Raw genomic sequence first — 21,477 nt, 5'->3', positions numbered from 1 at the left:
CAGATTTCCAATAGTCAGGCCTTCCTAAAATGTTGGGACCTGGCCCTCGCACCACCATTAAGCAGATTCGGATTGTCTGCTGCTCCTACATAACGGAGGTTACATTAATCCCAATGATCCCCCATAAGGGCTCCCCAGTGCATGTGGCCAAAGATTTTCTCCCCAACAATAGATACAGCAGTACCTGTGTCTACCTCCATGTCTAGGGTATAGCCACTTACCTGGAGTTTGTTTTAATTGTGGCCACTTTGGGAGCAGTGATTTAATTTAGCTGTATCACTTCCTCATCCTCAGACTGATTTATTTGCAAAGCACTGTTTTGAGGTGGTTTCACCGTTTGATCTGGGCAGTATGCGTTTTGCCTATTTTGGTAGCCATGTAATCATAGGATCTGCTTTAGACAAGAGCAGTGTGGACATTCTTGCTCTTCACTGTGTTGTGGAGAAACCTTTTGTCCGACTCCGGAACCTTTCTGCCTCAGTCTTCAATTGCCCTTCCTTGGCAACCAACAGGAGTTGCAGAATAGGAATAGTCCAAGGCTGAGGACGGTACTGTCCGTGGATCCCTGAGCCCCTCTTTTCTAAAAGGATCAATTCTGAGGCTTTCTCAAGGTCTAGATCTGATTCTGTCAGTAGCTTTTTATTGAGTCACAATATTATTAATTCCATAAACAAAACAATTCCTTAACATTTCCTGAAGTGCTGACCTGTACTCAGTGTTGCACCAATTTCCATAATCTCATCAATAATTCAGTAACTGGTTCCTCAGGAAGTCAATTTCCCACATTAAACCTGTAACTCTGCGATGTAACAGATGGCTTGGGCTCACAGTGGTCCACTATCATATCTACCAGTTTGTCAAAAGATTTTGACTATGGGGCTGCTGGGTAGGTTAAACTCTTTAAGATGCTGAAAGTTGAGGTGCCACAAGTGGTCAGCAGAATAACTTCTTGTTGGTGATCCCTTCTATCCCAATTGCCAGTAAAGGTATATCATTCTTCCACCTTCCTGTGGCAAATCCTTCAAACCTACCAAACCTACATCATAAATATCCCGGTTCCCAAACAACAGCATTTCCAATATTTTCCCAATACGGTCTTACAGGGGTCATTGAAAGACAAGGCTGTCTGTCACAGCCAGACTGGAAAAGAGCAGTATTTATTATTGGACACCAAAACAGAGCCACTATTCATGGTATACATAGTCTGGTCCCAGCCCAGGACAGACAGTTCTGTACTTTATTTTGTTCTCTCTTTATATCTGGAAGTGCAATCACAGAAAACTGACATTTCTTTCCCTCGTCACCAAATTACTATGACATTTTGGCTTATAGCTATTAACCACCACCAGTAAATCCCATGTTGCTGATTAGATATTTATGTGCAAAGTCTGTTAAGGGCAATGTAAGCTATCTAGGTCTGCTTTATAAAGGGCTCAGATAATAAGTTCCAGGTAGGTCACTGCCTGTTACCAAGGGGACTCATACTCAAACAAACTTCACCGGGAGTTTAATTAGTGATTCCCCATTGGCCTTGTAGAGATTATCACAGAATTATGAAAAAAGGCAGGATTATGGAGTTGAGGATTATCAGATCTGCCACAATCTTGTTAAATGGCAGAGCAGACTCTATGGGTCGAATGGCCTACTTCTGAATGCACATCTTATTTTCTAACCATTACTCTGAACCATGTTCTGGAAGAGGAGGCAGATACCATGAGAGACAATAATGCAATTAAGGTAATACCACAGCCACCTCCAACAAGAGAGAATGTAGCCATCTCCCTTCAGCATCCAATGGCATTACCTAAATCCACCATTATCAAAATTCTGAATGTTACCATTAACCAGAAGCTGAACTGGACCAACTATACATGTACACTTGCTAGGAAGGACCGGAGCAGAGGCTTTAAAATCTGCGGTGGAATACTTACCTCTTGTGTCCCCAGTGTCTGTCTTACATCTGTAACCTCCAAGTCAGAAATGCGATGGAATACTTTTCACTTGCCTCGATGGGTGAAGCTCCAACATTCAAGTAGCTCAGCACCATCCAGGACAAAGCAGAGTCTGTTTGATCAGAAACCTCATCTACTACCTTCAATTTTCACTCCCTTCACCACCTATCCACCTTGGAGCAACGTGTGCCACTCACAAGCTGCTTTCACAACATCTTCCTACCCACAACCTTTATTCATTGTTGTAGTAGGCTGTTGATGACTGAAAAGGTTAATGCTGATAAATGAATCATTCACCTCTGAAGGACAATTAGGGAGGAGCAATAAATATTGGCCTAGTCAACGATGCCCACATGTCATGAACAATGAAGAAAATAATATTAAGCCATTAGCTGAGGGAGGGCACCAGGCAGTAATCAATAGGAGGTTTCCATATTTGAGCTCAGGCCTTGAAGTTTCATCAGGTCCAGAGCCAACGTCATGGACTCCCAGGGCTACTGCTTCTCATGTATATTAATGGAGTTTTAGTAGGTCAATTCTGTCTCTGGGACAATGTATAACTCAGAACATTGATATCAAAGTTCTACATAGGTGCAACATTACGGGTAGTGCTGTTTTCACAAGGCATGATTCATTTTTAAGTATTGACTTAAAAAGGAATCAAATTCAGTAACAAGAACAATCTGGATTCTGGAGTAAAACTTCAAATTTTATAGCTTCCTAAACAGAGCTGGATTTGGCAGAACTTACACAAAACCATTATCCAAAAGAAACACTAAACCAGACAATACTGCCAAGCTAAGCATACGGTTCCTTCAGACAATTTTCTTAAACAGAGGATATAAACTGTCTGTATGTGAAATACAAACAAGCATTCATATCAGTTTTTTTCTGTAGTAATCAGCAATGAAAGCAACTTAGCTTTGTGTTTTCTCCTCCCACTTGTTCTGAAGACACTGCTGAAAATTGACAATTTGTAAGTCAAACGTTGGCTGTGTCTACACTTCATTTTCAGTTGGGGAAAGAAAATTGATATTGATGAAGTCAGAAAGGTATGCGCTTTGGATGACATGATATTTTACTTTTACTTGGTGTTTAATAATTGTACACAATGTAAACTGGGAATACGAACCTTCAAACGTGGCTGTCTTGGAGGGAGGCCAACAAACAAGGCTGGACAGTTATATAATAACCATCTGATTGAAAACCAGGACATACAAAGAATGACTCAATGTCATTAAACATGAGAATTTTTCTTTGAACAGATGAATGCCATGACGGAGCCCTTCAACATTTCCCCATATAATTAGTAGCAGCTTGTGGTGTACTGAGTGCATTGAAGAATGTAACAAACTTTGTTCTACAACCTCATTACTGAACTTAAATAAATGATGGCAAATGGATGAAACCACCTTTCGCTTTGCAATCTCTGCTGAGAAAAGGTGTGGATAGTTTTCACCCGAGATTCAAAAACACGTTTTAATCTTTGAAATGCTTTTCTACAGAGATTACTCAATACTTCTTGTTAATTCAGTCATGGGACATGGGCATCACTGGCTGGCCAGCATTTATTGCTCATCCCCAGTTGCCCTTGAGAAAGTAGTGATGAACCATCTTCTTGAAACGCTAGGTCCATGTGCCACAATGCCAGAAGGGAGAGAATTCCAAGATTTTGGTCCAGAAAAACTAAAAGAACAGTGATATATTTCCAAGTCAGGATGGTGAATGGCCTGGAGGAGAACTTGCAGCTGGTGGTGTTCCCAAGTATCTGTTGCCCTTATCCTTCGAGATGGAAGTGAAGCCCACTGCTCCCTTTATGAATGATACAGGACCATTTTCAGGTAAATCACTAAATTTTCTCCTTGTAGGCATGCCATTTAACAGCCAACTAATTATCTCCCATTGATATTGTGGTATAATCCTTATTACCGTGACTGACACCTTGTGGTACTTGTCATCTCAAGCACTCGGTGGTTAGAGGAAGGGTTGTTTGAGGTGTTTCACTGTCAACAATCCCTCTTTGTCTCAGGCCTGATAATGACCAGTGGTACAGAATACATCACCATTGAGCCTTTATCGAAAAACACTACTCTGTTAAAAAGATGGTTTCTTACAAGGTAGCAAGACAACTATATTACAAGTTAGGTTTTTGTTTTGATCTCTTGGGAGCTGTAAAAACTACACTTGTCCTTAGAATTCACTATCTTCACCCATAAGCTGTGGGTGACATCAGAAAAGGAGTTGCTCAATCTAACAAAAATATTAAATCTTTCAGAACTATTACCTTATACAATTTATATTTTAAGATTACAGTATAGGCTTATTCTTTGTATACATATAGTATACCATCTGATCATCATCTTACCTAAAATCTTTACATTCTCACTTGAATTATTTTAAAGTTCAAGTTTCAATGATGTTCCAACAAAACTGTTTCATATTCTGAAAATGCAGTGTGCACTGTATCATGAAAATGTCAAAATTGGAAATTTACACTTTGTGCAACAGGGAGGTCTGCATATTCACAAGAGGCCTCGCCTTGCCATATTTTGGGCCCCTTCCTTAATTTCAATTTATGTAATATGTCAAATAGTCTTAAATCTTTCAGAAGTTGTTGCCCTGAGCAAATGCATTGTAATTCAGTTACATTTCTCCATCAGTAGGTTCATTGCAAGATGTGTATATCTGGTAGAGTATATGGCGCCATGGTCTCTCTCCTTCTCTCTACACACACACACTGTAAACAAGCACAGCTTTCTGTTTTCCCTTGAGTATCAGCAGAGATCCTTACACCCTGCAAAGTATTGATAATGAATTTGAGGAAGGAAACTTCCTTCAAACTGCCACTAAAATCAAAATATGAAGTTTGTACTTGGGAATCAAGCTTTTAATACCTTAATTTCCCCTCAGATGCAACTCCACCAGTTTTCAGAAGCTAAAGCTTCATACATAATTGCAAAAATTTGGACAACAAAAGCTTCTAACACCCTGACTGTGGATTTTGATGCCATGAGGTATCCCATACAAAGAGCCAGTGTACCCCAGCCACTAAGAAAGCAAATCTTATCAGGACTTACACACTTAACAGTAAGGTCCTGGGTAGTGTTGCTGAATAAAGAGACCTTGGAGTGCAGGTTCATAGCTCCTTAAAAGTAGAATCATAGGTGCTTAGGATAGTGGAGAAGGCATTTGGTATGCTATCCTTTATTGGTCAGAGTATTGAGTACAGTTGTTGGGAGATCATGTTGCGGTTTTACAGGACACTGGTTAGGCTACTGTTGGAATATTGTGTGCAATTCTGGTCTCCTTCCTATTGGAAAGATATTGTGAAATTTGAAAGAGTTCAGAAAAGATTTACAAGAATGTTGCCAGGGTTGGAGGATTTGAGCTATAGGGAGAGGTTGACTAGGCTAGGGCTGTTTTCCCTGGATTCTGGATTAGTGGTGCTGGAAGAGCACAGCAGTTCAGGCAGCATCCAAGGAGCAGCGAAATCAACGTTTCGGGCAAAAGCCCTTCATCAGGAATAAAGGCAGAGAGCCTGAAGCGTGGAGAGATAAGCTAGAGGAGGGTAGGGGTGGGGAGAAAGTAGCATAGAGTACAATAGGTGAGTGGGGGAGGGGATGAAGGTGATAGGTCAGGGAGGAGAGGGTGGATTGGATAGGTGGAAAAGGAGATAGGCAGGTAGGACAAGTCCGGACAAGTCATGGGGACAGTGCTGAGCTGGAAGTTTGGAACTAGGGTTAGGTGGGGGAAGGGGAAATGAGGAAACTGTTGAAGTCCGCATTGATGCCCTGGGGTTGAAGTGTTCCGAGGCGGAAGATGAGGCATTCTTCCTACAGGTGTCTGGTGGTGAGGGAGCGGTGGTGAAGGAGGCCCAGGACCTCCATGTCCTTGGCAGAGTGGGACCGGGAGTTGAAATGTTGGGCCACGGGGCGGTGTGGTTGATTGGTGCGGGTGTCCCGGAGATGTTCCCTAAAGCGCTCTGCTAGGAGGCGCCCAGTCTCCCTAATGTAGAGGAGACTGCATCGGGAGCAACGGATACAATAAATGATATTAATGGATGTGCAGGTAAAACTTTGATGGATGTGGAAGGCTCCTTTCGGGCCTTGGATAGAGGTGAGGGAGAAGGTGTGGGCGCAGGTTTTACAGTTCCTGCGGTGGCAGGGGAAGGTGCCAGGATGGGAGGGTGGGTTGTAGGGGGGCGTGGACTTGGCCAGGTGGTCATGGAGGGAACGGTCTTTGCGGAAGGCGGAAAGGGGTGGGGAGGGAAATATATCCCTGGTGGTGGGGTCTCTTTGGAGGTGGCAGAAATGTCGGCGGATGATTTCCCTGGAGCATTAGAGGCTATGGGGTGACCTTAAAGAGGTTTATGAAATTATGAGGGACATGGATAGGATAAATAGACAAAGTCTTTTCCCTGGGGTGGGGGAGTCCAGAACTAGAGGGCATAGATTTAGGGTGAGAGGGGAAAGATATAAAAGAGACCTGAGGGGCAACATTTTCACATAGAGGGTGGTACGTGAATGGAATGAGCTGTCAGAGGAAGTGGTGGAAGGTAGTACAATTGCAATATTTAAAAGGCATCGAGATGGGTATATGAATAGGAAGGATTTGGAGGGATATGGTCCGGGTGCTGGCAGGTGGGACTAGATTGGGTTGGGATATCTAGTCGGCATGGACGAGTTGGTCCGAAGGGTCTTTCATGCTGTACATCTCTATGATTCTATGATTAAATCCGAGGTACTCGGTACAATTGTCATGTAAAACATTACGGTTGTCTGCAGCACAAGTATTGGTTTCATCTCTATTGTGTCCCAGGAAAATTGCCTTTTTCCTAAGGAATTTAACTTGAATTTAATGGAAAATGTTGAAAGCAACAAACATAAGTGGCAACATAGATATGTTTGGGTTTCATTTTGTGTCTCGATGATATTGGAATTACTGTGTGATCTTCTGTTCCTGTCCCTAAAGATAGAGATTCAACATTATTGCCTACTTGCGAAATGAGGAAGATTGGCAGAGCCCATAAGACCATAAGAATAGGAGTGGAAGATGGGCCATTCGCCCCATCCAGTCCACTCTGCCACTTAATCATGACTGATGGGCATTTCAACTCCACTTACCCACATTCTCCCCTTATCCCTTAATTCCTTGCGAGATCATGAATTTATCAATCTCTGCCTTGAAGACATTTAGCGTCCCGGCCTCCACTGCCCTCTCGGGCAGTGAATTCCACAGGCCCATCACTCTCTGGCTGAAGAAATGTCTCCTCATTTCCATTCTAAATTGATCCCCTCTAATTTTAAGGCTGTGCCCTCAGGTCCTAGTCTCCCCGCCTAATGGTGAAAACTTCCCAGCCTCCACCCTTTCTAAGCCATGCATTATCTTATGAGTTTCTATTAGATCTCCCCTCAACCTTCTAAACTCTAATGAATGCAATCGGAGGATCCTCAGCCGTTCATCATATGTTAGGCCTACCATTCCAGGGATCATCCATGTGAATCTCCGCTGGACACGCTTCAGTGCCAGTATGTCCTTCCTGAGGTGCGGGGCCCAAAACTAGACACAGTATTCTAAATGGGGCCTAGCCAGAATTTATACAGTCTCAGTAGCACATCATTGCTTTTACATTCCAACCATCTTGAGATAAATGACAACATTACATTTGCTTTCTTAACCACGGGCTCAACCTGCAAGTCAACCTTTAGAGAATCCTGGACTAGCGTTCCAAGATCCGTTTGTACTTCAGCTTTATGAATTTTCTCACCGTTTAGAAAATAGTCCATGCCAGTATTCTTTTCTCCAAAGTGCAAGACCTCACATTTGCTCACGTTGAATTTTATCAGCCATTTCCTGGACCACTCTCCTAAACTGTCTAAATCTTTCTGCAGCCTCCCCACCTCCTCAGTACTACCTGCCTGTCCACCTTACTTCGTATCATTGGCAAACTTCACCAGAATGCACTCAGTCCCTTCAACCAGATAATTAATATATAAAGTAAACAGCTGCGGCCCCAACACTGAACCCTGTGGGACACCACGTTTGTCACTAGCTGCCATTCTGAAAAAGAACCTTTTATCCCAACTGTCTTCTGTCAGACAGCCAGTCTTCAATCCATGCCAGTAGCTCACCTCAAACACCATGCGCCCTCAGCAGCCTCCAATGAGGCACCTTATCAAAAGCCTTTTGGAAGTCTAGTTAGATAACATCTACTGGGTTTCCCTGGTCTAATCTATTTGTTTCCTCTTCAAAGAATTTGAACAGGTTTGTCAGACATGACCTCCCCTTACTAATCCATGCTGATTTGTTCTAATCCAACCCTGCACTTCCAAGAGTTTAGAAATCTCATCCTTAACATTTGATTCTAGAATTTTACCGACAACCCGAGGTTAGGCTAATCAGCCTATAATTTTCCATCTTTTGTCTTGATCTTTTCTTGAACAAGGGAGTTACAACAGCAACTTTCCAATCATCTGGGACTTTCCCTGACTCCAGTGACTTTGAAAGATCACAACCAATGTCTCCATTATTTCCTCAGCCACCTCCCTCAGAACTCTAGGATGTAGCTCACCGGAACCAGGAGATTCATCGATTTTTAGACTTTTTAGCTTTTCTAGCACTTTCTGTTTTGTAATGGCTACCACACTCAACTCTGCCCCCGACTCTCCTTAATTGTTGTGTTATTACTCATGTCTTCCACTGTGAAGACTGATACAAAGTACTTCAGCTATTTCCTTATCTTCCATCACTCGCCTTATTGCATCAATTTGGAGCGGCCCAATTTCTGCTTTTACTCCTCGTTTGTTTCTTAAGTATTGAAAGAAATTTTTACTATCATTTCTAACATTACTGGCTACCTGACCTTCATATTTAATCCTGAGCTTCCTTATTTCTCTCTTTGTTATCCTCTGTTTGTTTTTGTGGTCTTCCCAACCTTCTGATTTCCCAGTGCTCTTGGGCACCTCTCTTTTTCTTTCATACATTTCCTGACTTCCTTTGTCAGCCATGGTTGTCTAATTCCACTCCCCCCCACCCCCAGAGTAATCTTTCTTTTCTTTGGGATGAACCTCTGTACTGCATCCTCAATTACACCCAGAAACTCCTGCCATTGTTGCTCTGTTGTCTTCCCCACTAGGCTCTACTTCCAGTCAATTTTCGTCAGTTCCTCTCTCTTGCCCCAATTACCTTTATTTAACTGTAGCACCATTACATCCGATTTTGCCTTCTCTCTTTCAAACTGCAGACTGAACTCTACCATCTTATGTTCACTGCCTCCTGTGTTCCCTTACTTTAAGATCTTTATAAAGTGTGGCTCATTACATAGCACTAAATCCAGAATAGCCTCCTCCCTCGTGGGCTCCATCACAAACTGTTCCAAAAAGCCATTCCATGAATTCCCTTTCTTTGGATCCACCAGCAACATTATTCACCCAGTTCACCTGCATATTGAAGTCCCCCATCACCACCGTGACCTTGTCTTTCTGACGTGCCCTATCTATTTCCTGGTACATCTTGTGCCCCTGGTCCTGACCACTGTTAGGACGTTTGTACTTAACTCCCATTATGGTTTTTTTGCCTTTGTGATTCCTCAACTCCACGCACACAGACTGTACATCATCTGACCCTATGTCATTCAGTGCCATAGACTTAATTTCATTCTTAACTAACAAGACAACCTCGCCCCCTTTGCCCACCTCCCTGTTTTTTCGATAAGATGCCTTATTGAACTCGATTTCTTGCAGCACAGAATATTTACTAAAAACAATAACAAACATGGAATCATTCAAAATAATTTGTGGATGCTCTGATGCACAATTATAATTTTGTTTTCATCATACGAAAAGCCAACTTTCTATTTCTTTCGCACAGCATGTTGTACACCTTTTTTTCTTAAAAAGCTGTTCATGGGATATGAGCATCATTGACAAGATCAGCAGTTATTATTCATCCTTAATTGCTCTCAATTGCCTACTTGTCAGTGGAGAGCTGACTTCTTAAACACTGTGGTCTGTGGGTAGGTTCAACCACAGAGCTGGGATGGGGTTTAAGAGGATGAGTCACCCAATTTTGAACATTTCTAATTTAAAATGCTGTGTGATTTGGAGGGGATCTTGGAAATGGTGGTGATTGCATGTGCCTACTGGCCTGGCATTTTTCAGGTGGTAAAGGTCATTGTAATCCTCATCACAAGAACAAAAAAGATGAAATCATACAATTGGGGGCTAGCATAAAAATACTGATCATGTTCACCTGAAATACCTGTCTGCACTGTTTTAGCAATTGTTAATCCATTTGTAACAAATTAATTATAAATACCAGGGAAATGAACTTTGAATGAATGCAAGCGTTTAAGAACACATAACCCATGACATAATGTCAGCAGCAAAATAGTGATTGCAGAACTCTGATAACGTGTGTGTATGTTCACCCATGAATCACATAAGGTTAACATGTGGGTACAGCAATTAATTCAGAAAACTACAGAATATTATTGTTTAGTGCAAGAGAAATTTACTACAAAATTGAGAAGTTGTGCTTTAGTTTGACAGGGAATTGGTGAGGCCTTGTGAGACTACTGTGTTTAGTGCCAGTCTCTTTACTTAAAGAAGGAGGCAAATGCATTAGGAAGCAGTTCAGTGAGTTTCTCGATTTATACCTGGAATGCCGAAGTGGTCTTATGAACAAAGGCTGGACAGGTGAGGCTTATATCCACTTGAGTTTAGAAGAGTAAGATCTGACTTGCTTGAAACATGTAAGATCATGTGTGGTCTTGACATGGTGCATATAGAAAGGATATTTCCTCTTCAGGAAAATCAAGAACAATGAGGTCATAGTTTAAGAATAAGTGGTTCCCCATTTAAGACAGAGAGAAGTTTTTTTTCTCAGAGCATCGTTAGTCTTTGGGACTCTCTTCCTCAAAGTTGGTGGAAGTAGAGTCCTTGAATATTTTTAAGGCAGAGAAAGATAGATTTTTGATAAGTAGGTGAAAGTCACTACAGGTAGGCAGGAACGTAGAGTAATCAGATCTGCTGTAATATTATTGAATGGCAGAGCAGGCATGAGGGGGTTCACCCAGAAGAAGGATCCAGTAAAACTGGCAAATGACAAATTGTGGGCTGACTCTCTTGCGTACCCCAAAATGGAGGTTCAGTATGTCCAAAGTAAAACAAAGAACTGCAGATACACAACAGTAATTGCTGAAGAATCTCAGCAGGTCTGGCAGCTTCTGTGGAGAGAGATACAGAGTTAACATTTTGGGTCCAGTAACCATGCTTCTGAACAGATGGGAGCTGGGAAAAGGATGGGGCAGGGGGAAGGGGAAGATAGAGGCCAAAGAGTGGGAAAAACAGTTAGGCTGACAATGAAATAGTTAAAAGTCAGTTTGGGGGAATAAAAACTGTTGATGGGGACTATTTGTGACTGACAATGGATAGTGTGTGGGAGCAACCCATGTAATGACAAGGCCTGGTTTCTGGAGGTGGGGGAAAGCAAGGGGAAAAGTGCTCAAGCTCCAAGATTGTTGAACTCGATATTAAGTCCCGAAGGCTGCAAGGTCCCCAAGTAGAAAATGAGGTGCTGTTCTTCCAGCTTGCACTGAGCTTCACTGAAAAACTGCAGCAAGCCTGAGACAGAGATGCTGGCCAGGGAACAGAGGGATGTGTTAAAATAGCAAGCAACTGGAAGCTCAGGGCTTTTTTTTTGCAGACAGAACATAGGTGTTCTTTGAAGCAAACACCCAGTCTGCGCTTTGTTTCTGCGGATGCTGGCGATCTGAAACTAAAGCAGAAAGAACTGCAGAAACTCAGCAGGTCTGGCAGCATCTGTGAAGAGAAAGCAGGAAAGGGGTCAGTGGACTCAAAGCACTAACTCTGCTTTCTCTGCCCAGATGCTGCCTGATCAGCTGAGTTTCTCCAACCATTGCAGTTTTTGGTTTAGGAAATGAACTCACATGGACGTACAAGACCAAAACTAAAATGGTTGGAGAAACTCAGCTGATCAGGCAGCATCTGTGCAGAGAAAGCAGAGTTAATGTTTCGAGTCCAGTGACCCCGCCTCCTGATTTCTCTCCACAGATGCTACCAGACCTGCTGAGTTTCTCCAGCAATTTGACTTTTGATCTAGCACTTCCATGTGTGTTCATTTCCAAGTATTATTAGTTTTTCTACTGGTTTTGCTGCTTTGGAAGTTGTCTACTCAAGCTTTTAATGCATTGTTGATATGATAACACATTTAGCATTTAAACTTTTTTGACAACTGGAGTTGGGATTCAGATTTTTAATATTTATTCCTCACCCCTCCCCCTTTATGATGCAGACCCACTCTTGCTTAGAAATTGATAAAACTACCCCTTCAATTGCAGAATTGTTTCAATGAAAGATTCTGCAATATTGCCACTGGATCTTGATGCTGTGTAAGCCTTTGAGAAGAGTTACAATATGACTTTGTGTCATACATCACTTAAAAGTTCATTATTACACCACTTTTGTTCATGATACTCTATTCTATCTGCTCCTGAGCAGCCCCCAGACTATGGTCCTGATATAATTGACACATTGAGATAAAAAAAAGATAACATTGAGAAGACTAGCTGTGCTTCACACAAATTGACGGCAATATCTGAAAGATCTCGAGATGTGAAAAATGTGTTTAGTGATCAAGGTGATTTAAAATAAAAAGGCAAAATTCACATAACTGATGTACTGTCTAACTTTGAGACAATTGCATGGGCTTCATTTAATTTTTTTTGCGCAAAATGTCTCGTGTCAAAGGCTGAAATGATGACCACTAGGGTCCCACATGTTGCATTCCAAAAATACAAATGGTCAGAAACCCAACGAAGCCCATGTTACCTCCACCTGCAGAGCCTTAGCAAGACCCTGCCCATATATGATGACAGGTCACCAGAAAAAACAACAGAAGGAAGCTGGGAAATACAGAGGATGCTGTTCTCAAGTTGAATTTTACTATTGCCATTCATAAATCAACTGAGAAATCAGTAAAAGAATGCAGAAAGCACATCAGTGCATTTATTTCCAAAACAAAACTGACAAGGATTCTCAACTTTGCATAATAGATGAAACACAGTGAATTCCATTGAAAGTATAAATTAATAACTTTATTGGCTCAATGAATTATCACAAATGCTCTAATTCTACATTTTTAAAGTTATCTTACAGCAAGACTTGGAGTACCACAACAGTGACAGGACATTACTGGTATTATTTTATTCATATAAAAAGCAGCAATAACTCAAAAGTGACACAAGTGAAGTTAGCAATCTTTCATGCCAATAAAATAACTTTATTCATATATTGTCAGCCATGTATTTACTGTGTATTATTGTCAAGTAAATATTACCATTCCTATGCAGATCAACTTTGAAGTCAGGTATCACAGTGACAAAGTCTTTTTTTTTTAAACTATTATTACTGATATACCTGGTGTTGAATAGCTTTGGTGATGATTTCAGATTTATAATTACCTTAAAATCAGTTGCTTTATCTGCAAATTACAACCATGTGAGTAACAGATGATGCATCACATTAATATGAGCCAAACCTACACTGAGAAGATTGAAGCCATGAGTTCTTCCAAGTTTGGTTATCAAAAAGTAATGTTTATAACCTGACTGCAAGAACGTTAGAGGGCAACAGGCACAAAAAGGTGATCCTGTTCACCAATTATTACAAAGGTCTCGAATCACTGTGTTAAAGTGCACCTGCCCATCTGTATACCTTCTGTGCAAGAAAACAGAAGTTGTTCCTGACTTTGACAAATTAATCTGGCTGTGAGTTTGAATTTAACATTGAGAAAAACCCCAAAGGACTCTCAATGACTGACATTAGCTGCTGAACTAAAACTATAATACAATGCATGCTCACAGAGACTGTGTTGAGCCCTCATTATGGTGTGCTGTCAGTGCATCTTATTGCATGGTTCCAGGTAAAAGACAAAAGTTAGCGGTATGTCATACTGCCCCTGAATTCATTGAGTTCTCTTATTGAATAATGTGACATTCAGCACAATACATTTGAAAATTATAATTTTCGCATGGAACACGCTAGCAATAGCTATATCTGAGATTGTTAGCTTTATATTTTGAGATGCTGCATTTTCTAGTTTTGACTGGAAGAATGCATTCTCATGCTTACTAATTGCAAATTCACACTGATAGCACACTGACAGATTCTATATCGTGTTAGAGCAGAAGCTTGTTTTATCAGACTGTTGCCAGATTTACTCACCTGTTGGCACAGATGGGTCTGTGGTTGGCTTTTCCCATGTGTTAATTTGCTCCCAGGTGAATCCATTGGTCCCAAGAGCCAGAATGTATCCACAGCTGCTGTAATACTCATCAAATGAGCAACTGCCTGCAGAAAAATGATTCAGAAAATAGCTTGAGTAAGAAATGCGTGCGTGATTGCCCACACATTCACATTAGTTGCTTTTGGACGAAAACAACTTCAAGTTCATTAGTCATAACGTGGACCTCAGGGCTTGGCAAAGTTGATTACAAAGGTCTTTTACAGCATGTTTGGTTATGCTTTGCCTTTTAGTACACGATAATTGGTTTGATTCTGTAAAAACATACCAATCATGACATTTTCATGCTTTGCTAAAAAAAAACAAAATATTTAAATTCCAACGATAATGATAAATTTTAAAGCTCCTGGGCAAAGTGCAGGAAAAGAATGATTAGAGTGACAATTCAATGCATATTTCTATGGATGAACAATTATGCAGTACAATTAAAATGCAAATTATTTTACTATGATGGAGCTATTGAAATTTTCACTGTCTGAATCATATATCTGAAAATTTCCATGTCTGTCAAAAACCTGACTTCATGGGTCCCAAACCCATTCTGTTCAGAACTGGAACTGCTCTCCAATGTTACCACAGGTATCCTCCTAATTGATCACCCTTGAGGCCCTCATTTTATTAAGGGCAATGGAAAAGCTCCTGATACTGTCAGCACAATCAGAAGGTTGGCAGCTTTGAAGACTCAGTTATGCCACTGGGAGAGATATACAGAAGGGAGAATCCAGTGGGGAAAAAGAGTTCATGAGAACTTGTTTTAAAAGGGAATGAAGGAAAACTGTTCATGGAGGTTTATTGGAGCTATAATTGCTTCCTTCCCTGCTTGAAGCCCATTTTTTTGTGTGCCATGGACTCTGGCTGCAATGCCAGCCCTTCTTTAGGGTACTACAGGGAGGCCGTCACTATTAATCTGGCTGAAAATGTGTTGCTGGAAAAGCGCAGCAGGTCAGGCAGCATCCAAGGAACAGGAAAATCGACGTTTCGGGCATAAGCCCTTCTTCAGGAATGGCTGAAGAAGGGCTTATGCCCGAAACGTCGATTCTCCTGTTCCTTGGATGCTGCCTGACCTGCTGCGCTTTTCCAGCAACACATTTTCAGCTCTGATCTCCAGCATCTGCAGTCCTCACTTTCTCCTCGAAAACTATTAATCTGGCAGCCACCACACACAATGACTGGGATTTTAACTGGTTTTCTGTAAAACGTTAAATGCTCTGTGAAGGCTGTGTCTGCCAAAGGCTTCTCATTATGCATACACTCTTTGTATAACAACATGCCAGTAAAAACATGGTGGCAACCAAATAAGCACAACAGATATTAACAACTGGGATAGAATGATGTTACTGCAGTACTGGAGTACTACGCATGTGCAATGAGAAGCTTTCAGCAATGTCAGCAGATACAACCCTCTGGGAAAATGCCCTTAACTGGATCTTTAAATATGCTCATTGAATGGACATTTCTTCGGAGCGTGCATCCACTCTGCGTCCCATCCCATCTCTGGGAAATTGCTCCAGCAGCAGGAACAGGTTGTGAAGCTGGTCCAAAGTGACTGCTGATTATGTTACTGTAGCTTGTCATCTCCCACTGTCTCTGCACTGCCAACCTGATCAGATTTCATGTAAAACATATACAAAACCTGAAAATAGCAAAAGACATAGCCCATACTGTGTAATGAGATTTTCTTTTCATAAAGAAGGCACTCAGCTTTAACATTATAGTTAGACGCGCATAGAATCTATCCACTGTTGAAATAATTAGCTCGTTGAATAGAGGGGCATGTTTGAGGGCTCAAAGGGACTAGACCTGTGCCTATGTTATCATGGAAAAGGTCTATGAGTCTATATTCTTCCTTTTCAGATAACAGCCCTTTTCCCTTTTAAATGGCTTGATTGAACCTGGTTCCAACACATGGTGGCTCAGTGATTAACACTGCTGCGTCACAGCACCAAGGACCCAGATTTGATTCCAACCTCAGTCAACTGTCTGCGTTGTGTTTGCATATTCTCCCCATGTCTGTTTGAGTTTCCACCCACAATCCAACGATATGAAGGTTAGGTGAATTGGCCATGATAAATTGTCCATAGTGGTCAGGGTTGTGTAGTTTAGGTGCATTAGTCCGAGGTAAATATAGGGTAGGGGATGGGTCTGGGTGGGTTACTCTATGGACGGTTGGTGAGGACTTGTTAGGTCAAAGGGCCTGTTTCCACATTGTAGATTTTTTAAAAAATCATCTCTCAAGCAATTTATTTCATGCATAAGAAAGTTTCTTGTGTTGACATGATATTTTGCCTTATATCTATGCCTTCTTCTCTATCCTTCTACCAACAAGAACAATTTCTCCTTATCTACTCAATCCAGTTCCCTCATGATTTTGAATACCTTTTTTCAAAATCTCTTCTCAGTCTTCTCCAGGGAAAGCTGTCCAAACATCTACAAACACTTTATGTAACTTAAACTCTTCATTCTTCTATCCCTTCCCATGAATCTTTTTTCAATTCCCTCTCATTCCTTTGCATCCTTTCTGAACAGAATACAATAATCAGTTGAGGCTGGACCAGTGTTTTATGTAAATTTAATGTATCTTCCTTGCTCTTGCATTCTAGGCAAGGGCTTATGCCTGAAACATCAACTCTCCTGCTCTTCAGATGCTGCCTGACCTGCTGTGCTTTTCCAGCACCACACTTTTTGACTCTGACTCTCCAGCATCTGCAGTCCCCACTTTCCCCTAATTATAAAGCCTGGGATATGAAATGCTTAATTCGACACTTTTGCAATCAGTTCTACACCTTCAATGACTTATGCGTATATACACTTAGGTCTCTTTCGGCCCCTTCAGAATGGAAATGTTACTTTATATTGTTATTCTGTTTTTCTCCCAAAATTAATCATTCCACAGTTTTCAGCACTGAATTTCATTTGCTACTTGTTTGCCCTTTCCACAAACTTGTCTACGTCCTTTTGTTCCCCTGGGAGGGGAACAGCACTACAAGAGACTGCTTCCCTTATCGCAATTTGAGTCATATTTATATGTCTTACAATCACATCTCTTATGCAGGCTCCTTGATCATCCTCAGGTTACAAGATTTGCATGGTGATTACAGTGTTCCATTGTGCAAAGCCAGATGGGTCTCTGTTGAGGTCCTTTGTTCCATTTAATTGAATCTTGGACAGTGTACACTCCACAACGGTGAAGTCTTTTGTATTTTTAAAGCAACTCCCCAACCCATTTATCCATAGCGATCATTTCATCCCCAGGCTAATAATCCTTCTGGTTTTTCAATATCATTGGAGTGCCTCTTCCCTTTGTATCAGTTGTTTTCTTTTGAGCTGTCTATCGCTGTTAGCCCTTCATGAGATTATGATGGTACCTAACATTTACAGACATTACAGCCACAATGTTCCTTTCGTGTGTTTGCGGTGATTACCTTTCCTGACAATCTGTTTAACACAGTCAGTCTGGTTCTAAAGTTAAATGATTTGATTAAAGATTTGATTAATGTTGTCTTCAGTTGTCTAACACACACACACATTTTTCTAGTCATTAATAGAGTACAGAAAAAATGGCTTAAGGTTTCACAATAAAAAAGCAACAAGAAGGACCAGTTACTTTTTTGTTTTAATAATGTTAGTGAAGGAATATATGTTAGTGCGGACATTTGTGCAACAGGATTTTCTCTGTCCAGTTGAGAGCACAGATGGGGCCTTGCTTTAATGCTTCAAAGAGAAAAGTGGAACATCTAACAATGCAGCACTCCCTGAACACTGCAATGAAATGTCAGCCTCAGCCTCCAGAGTGGGATGATAACTTCAGGAATTAATAATTAGCCCCCATGGCAGAAGTATTACTCAACCAGTAGCAGACTGCTGTACGGATTTAAACATGTAGCTGTGTTAAAATCCTTTTCTCAAAATTGAGTTGACAGTTCATTACCTGAATTGCTTGAAGCAGTGAGAACAATTCCAATGGCAACACAGATTCCCAGTATAAAATCTTAAATGTTCCCCAGTGTTATTTTTGGACAAATTTTAAGTCTCATTTTGAGATTAGATGATGAACACTTATCATAGTCAACATGCCTGCTGGCTGATAAATCATGTGCAATAAATCTAATATGATAATTTGAAGTAATACCTGTATCAGTGGATAACAACCATTGACAGCCAATTCAAATTTATTAAGGAATTTTTAAACATTTCTTATGTGGGATAATTCATGAAAATCAAGACGCATGAGATACAGCCCAAAATATTCAATACTCTACAGTTCACTCAATCATGATGCATTGGAGACAAATTCCATCAGCATTCCTCAAAAGTATAAGACTACAAGACATAGGAGTAAAAGGAGGCCATTCAGCCCCATTCAATGAGATCATGACCTTATCTGAATTTTATTTTGAAAGCAAGCTGCTTATCAAAGTTCAATACTCAAGTTCAGTTCACAATTCCAAATCAAGAATGAGAGAAGGAAAAGTAGTAATGGTGTCAACATAATCCTCAAATGTATTTTCTGCCTTTTTTCCTAATCCTTGAGTCCTTACAGATTAAAAATCTAGGAGAAAGTAAGGACTGCAGATGCTGAAGATCAGAGTCAAGAGTGTGGTGCTGGAAAAGCACAGCTGGTCAGGCAGCAACTAAGGAGCAGGAGAATCGATGTTTTGGGCGTAGGTCCTTCATCAGGAATGATCCTTTGATGAAAAATCTGTCTATCTCAGCCTTGAATATAATTAATGAGCAAACCTGGGTGGCACGATGGCACAGTGGTTAGCAGAGACCCGGGTTCAATTCCTGCCTCAGGCGACTGACTTTGTGGAATTTAGCACGTTCTCCCCGTGTCTGCGTGGGTTTCCTCCGGGTGCTCCGATTTCCTCCCACAGTCCAAAAATGTGCAGGTTAGGTGAGTTGGACATGCTAAATTGCCCGTAGTGTTAGGTGAAGGGGTAAATGGAGGTGAATGGGTCTGGGTGGGTTGCGCTTCAGCGGGTCGGTGTGGACTTGTTGGGCCGAAGGGCCTGTTTCCACATTGTAAGTAATCTAATCTAAAGATCACCTTAAGAGCCCTGTGGTAAACAAACCCACAGAGTCACTAACCTCAGAAAAATTTCCTCCTTATTTCTGTGTTGAATGTGTGACCCCTTATTCTGAGATTGTGCCCAAAAGGGGAAACAAGGTTTCTGAATGTACCCAGTCAAGAGCCTTAAGAATCTTGTATATTTCAATAAGGTTGCTTCACATTCTTCTATATTCCAATGAGTATAGGCCCAGTCTACTCAACCTCTCCTCATAAGGCAGTCCCTCCATTCCTGAATCAGGTGAGTGCCTCAATGCCAAAATAGATGCATTGAAAAGAGTTCTTAGAAGATAAACAAAGCTGAGTTCTAAAGGAAAAGTTAGGAGGAAATACTGTGGTACCTACACATATCTTCTATAGAATAAAAAACTCAGAAGATGCAAGATTTAAATCGTTACAATGTCTACATCAGCAAATGACTGAGTTGGCATATGAGCATGGATTCATGGAACCTGAGAAAGATTGGTGAATAGCATTTTATTTTTGTTCTGGGTCTACAGAAGAGACACTGGATAAAAGATTAATTCTGGGCGAACTGATTTTTACTTGAAGGGTATCAATTAATAACTGTTGAGAAAGGGAATAAAGGGCTACTGAAATTACTAAATCTGTTTGACATACATGAGATTAGATGGAAAAAGTGAGGACTGCAGATGCTGGAGATCAGAGTCTAGATTAGAGTAGTGCTGGGAAAGCACAGCAGGTCAGGCAGCATCCGAGGAACAGGAAAATCGATGTTTCGGGCATGAGCCCTTCTTCAGGAATGAGGAAAGTGTGCCAAGCAGGCTAAGATAAAAGGTAGGGAGGAGGGACTTGGGGGAGGGGCGTTGGAAATGCGATAGGTGGAAGGAGGTTGAGGTGAGGGTGATAGGCCGGAGTGGGGGTGGGGGCGGAGAGGTCAGGAAGAAGATTGCAGGTTAGGAAAGTGGTGCTGAGTTCGAGGGTTGGGACTGCGACAAGTTGGGGGGAGGGGAAATGAGGAAACTGGAGAAATCTGAGTTCATCCCTTGTGGTTGGAGGGTTCCTAGGCTGAAGATGAGGCGCTCTTCCTTCAGCCGTTGTGTTGCTATGGTCTGGCGATGGAGGAGCCCAAGGACCTGCATGTCTTTGGTGGAGTGGGAGGGGGAGTTGAAGTGTTGAGCCACGAGGTGGTTGGGTTGGTTGGTCCAGGTGTCCCAGAGGTGTTCTCTGAAACGTTCGGACAATATTTAGAAATTCTGGTCCCCTGAAAAACTACAATGACTCTACCCCATTTCTGACATTTGAGATGATGTTAACATTAACAGTGGGTGCTCATGGCACTACTAACACTTGCTGTGGCTACCAGTCTGTTAGTCTCTCTGGATTTTAGTGTGGTGTACTGTCCCTTCAGGAAAGGTGCAGTCTGATGAGACACAAAGGTTCATCACAGCTGCTCCGTTGCAGGTGTTCACTAAGTTTAAAGAGGAAACAAATTGCTGTGGTATTCATTACTATTTGGTAATGACTCTGAAGTCTAAATAAAGTCTTGTGTGGTGAGTAACCCTACTTTATTCAAGTCTTTTCCTGATTCCCACTTCCACAACATTGCTCCTTAGGTGTAAATGGTGACAAAGCCAAGGATGTTGCCATAATATCATCAGTAGCTTTAGGATGAGTAGATAAGCCCACCTCCACTCTATTATAACTTATTGGTGTAGTCAGCCTGAGGGCAAATTGTAGTGAGATTGGGTTTCTTGCCCTTCATTCCACTCTGCCAGATTTCTATCCTTTCAGAGATTGGAATCTCCAGTTAGACTTGCATTCTGAAATTCCTAAAACTAGGGCAATGGCAGTGGAAGAAACTAGAGGGCTGTAGTTTGTAAACAACAAGATTCCACTTCTCGTCAGCTCCAGTGACTCATGAGGGGACATAATAAGAAAAATCTATCTCATAAATAGGCAGGCGAGTTGGAATACTACTTAAATTACAGAAGAAGGAGGAGGAGGAGGAATGACACTAGATAAAATGTTCATTGTGAGAGCAATTGCAGATAAAATGTACAGAATAGCCTGCGTTTATGCTGCAACAATTCTGAGGTTATGTGAAGTGACAGAACACAGAAGACAGCATATTTCCTTCAGTTCTGTTCTTAGCTACCAACTCCAGGCCCC

At 41.4% G+C, this 21,477-nt stretch overlaps 1 protein-coding gene across 6 annotated transcripts in view; it reads right to left on the bottom strand.

The window, feature by feature from the left end:
• Positions 1-21,477, bottom strand: part of ptprt (protein tyrosine phosphatase receptor type T) — a 1,424,809-nt gene that overhangs the window by 1,061,622 nt on the left and 341,710 nt on the right. For all 6 annotated transcript variants that reach the window (XM_043710562.2, XM_043710557.2, XM_043710558.2 and 3 more), the window contains exon 2: positions 14,198-14,323. In XM_043710562.2, coding sequence (XP_043566497.1) covers positions 14,198-14,323 — 126 coding nt within the window. The remainder of the gene's footprint in view (positions 1-14,197; positions 14,324-21,477) is intronic.

This window comes from Chiloscyllium plagiosum, unplaced genomic scaffold, assembly GCF_037043375.1.
Source record: "Chiloscyllium plagiosum isolate Xiang-an unplaced genomic scaffold, Cpla_swu_hap1 HiC_scaffold_15, whole genome shotgun sequence".
Classification (NCBI taxonomy): Eukaryota; Metazoa; Chordata; class Chondrichthyes; order Orectolobiformes; family Hemiscylliidae; genus Chiloscyllium; species Chiloscyllium plagiosum.
This window is presented reverse-complemented; position numbering and strand designations above follow the sequence as displayed.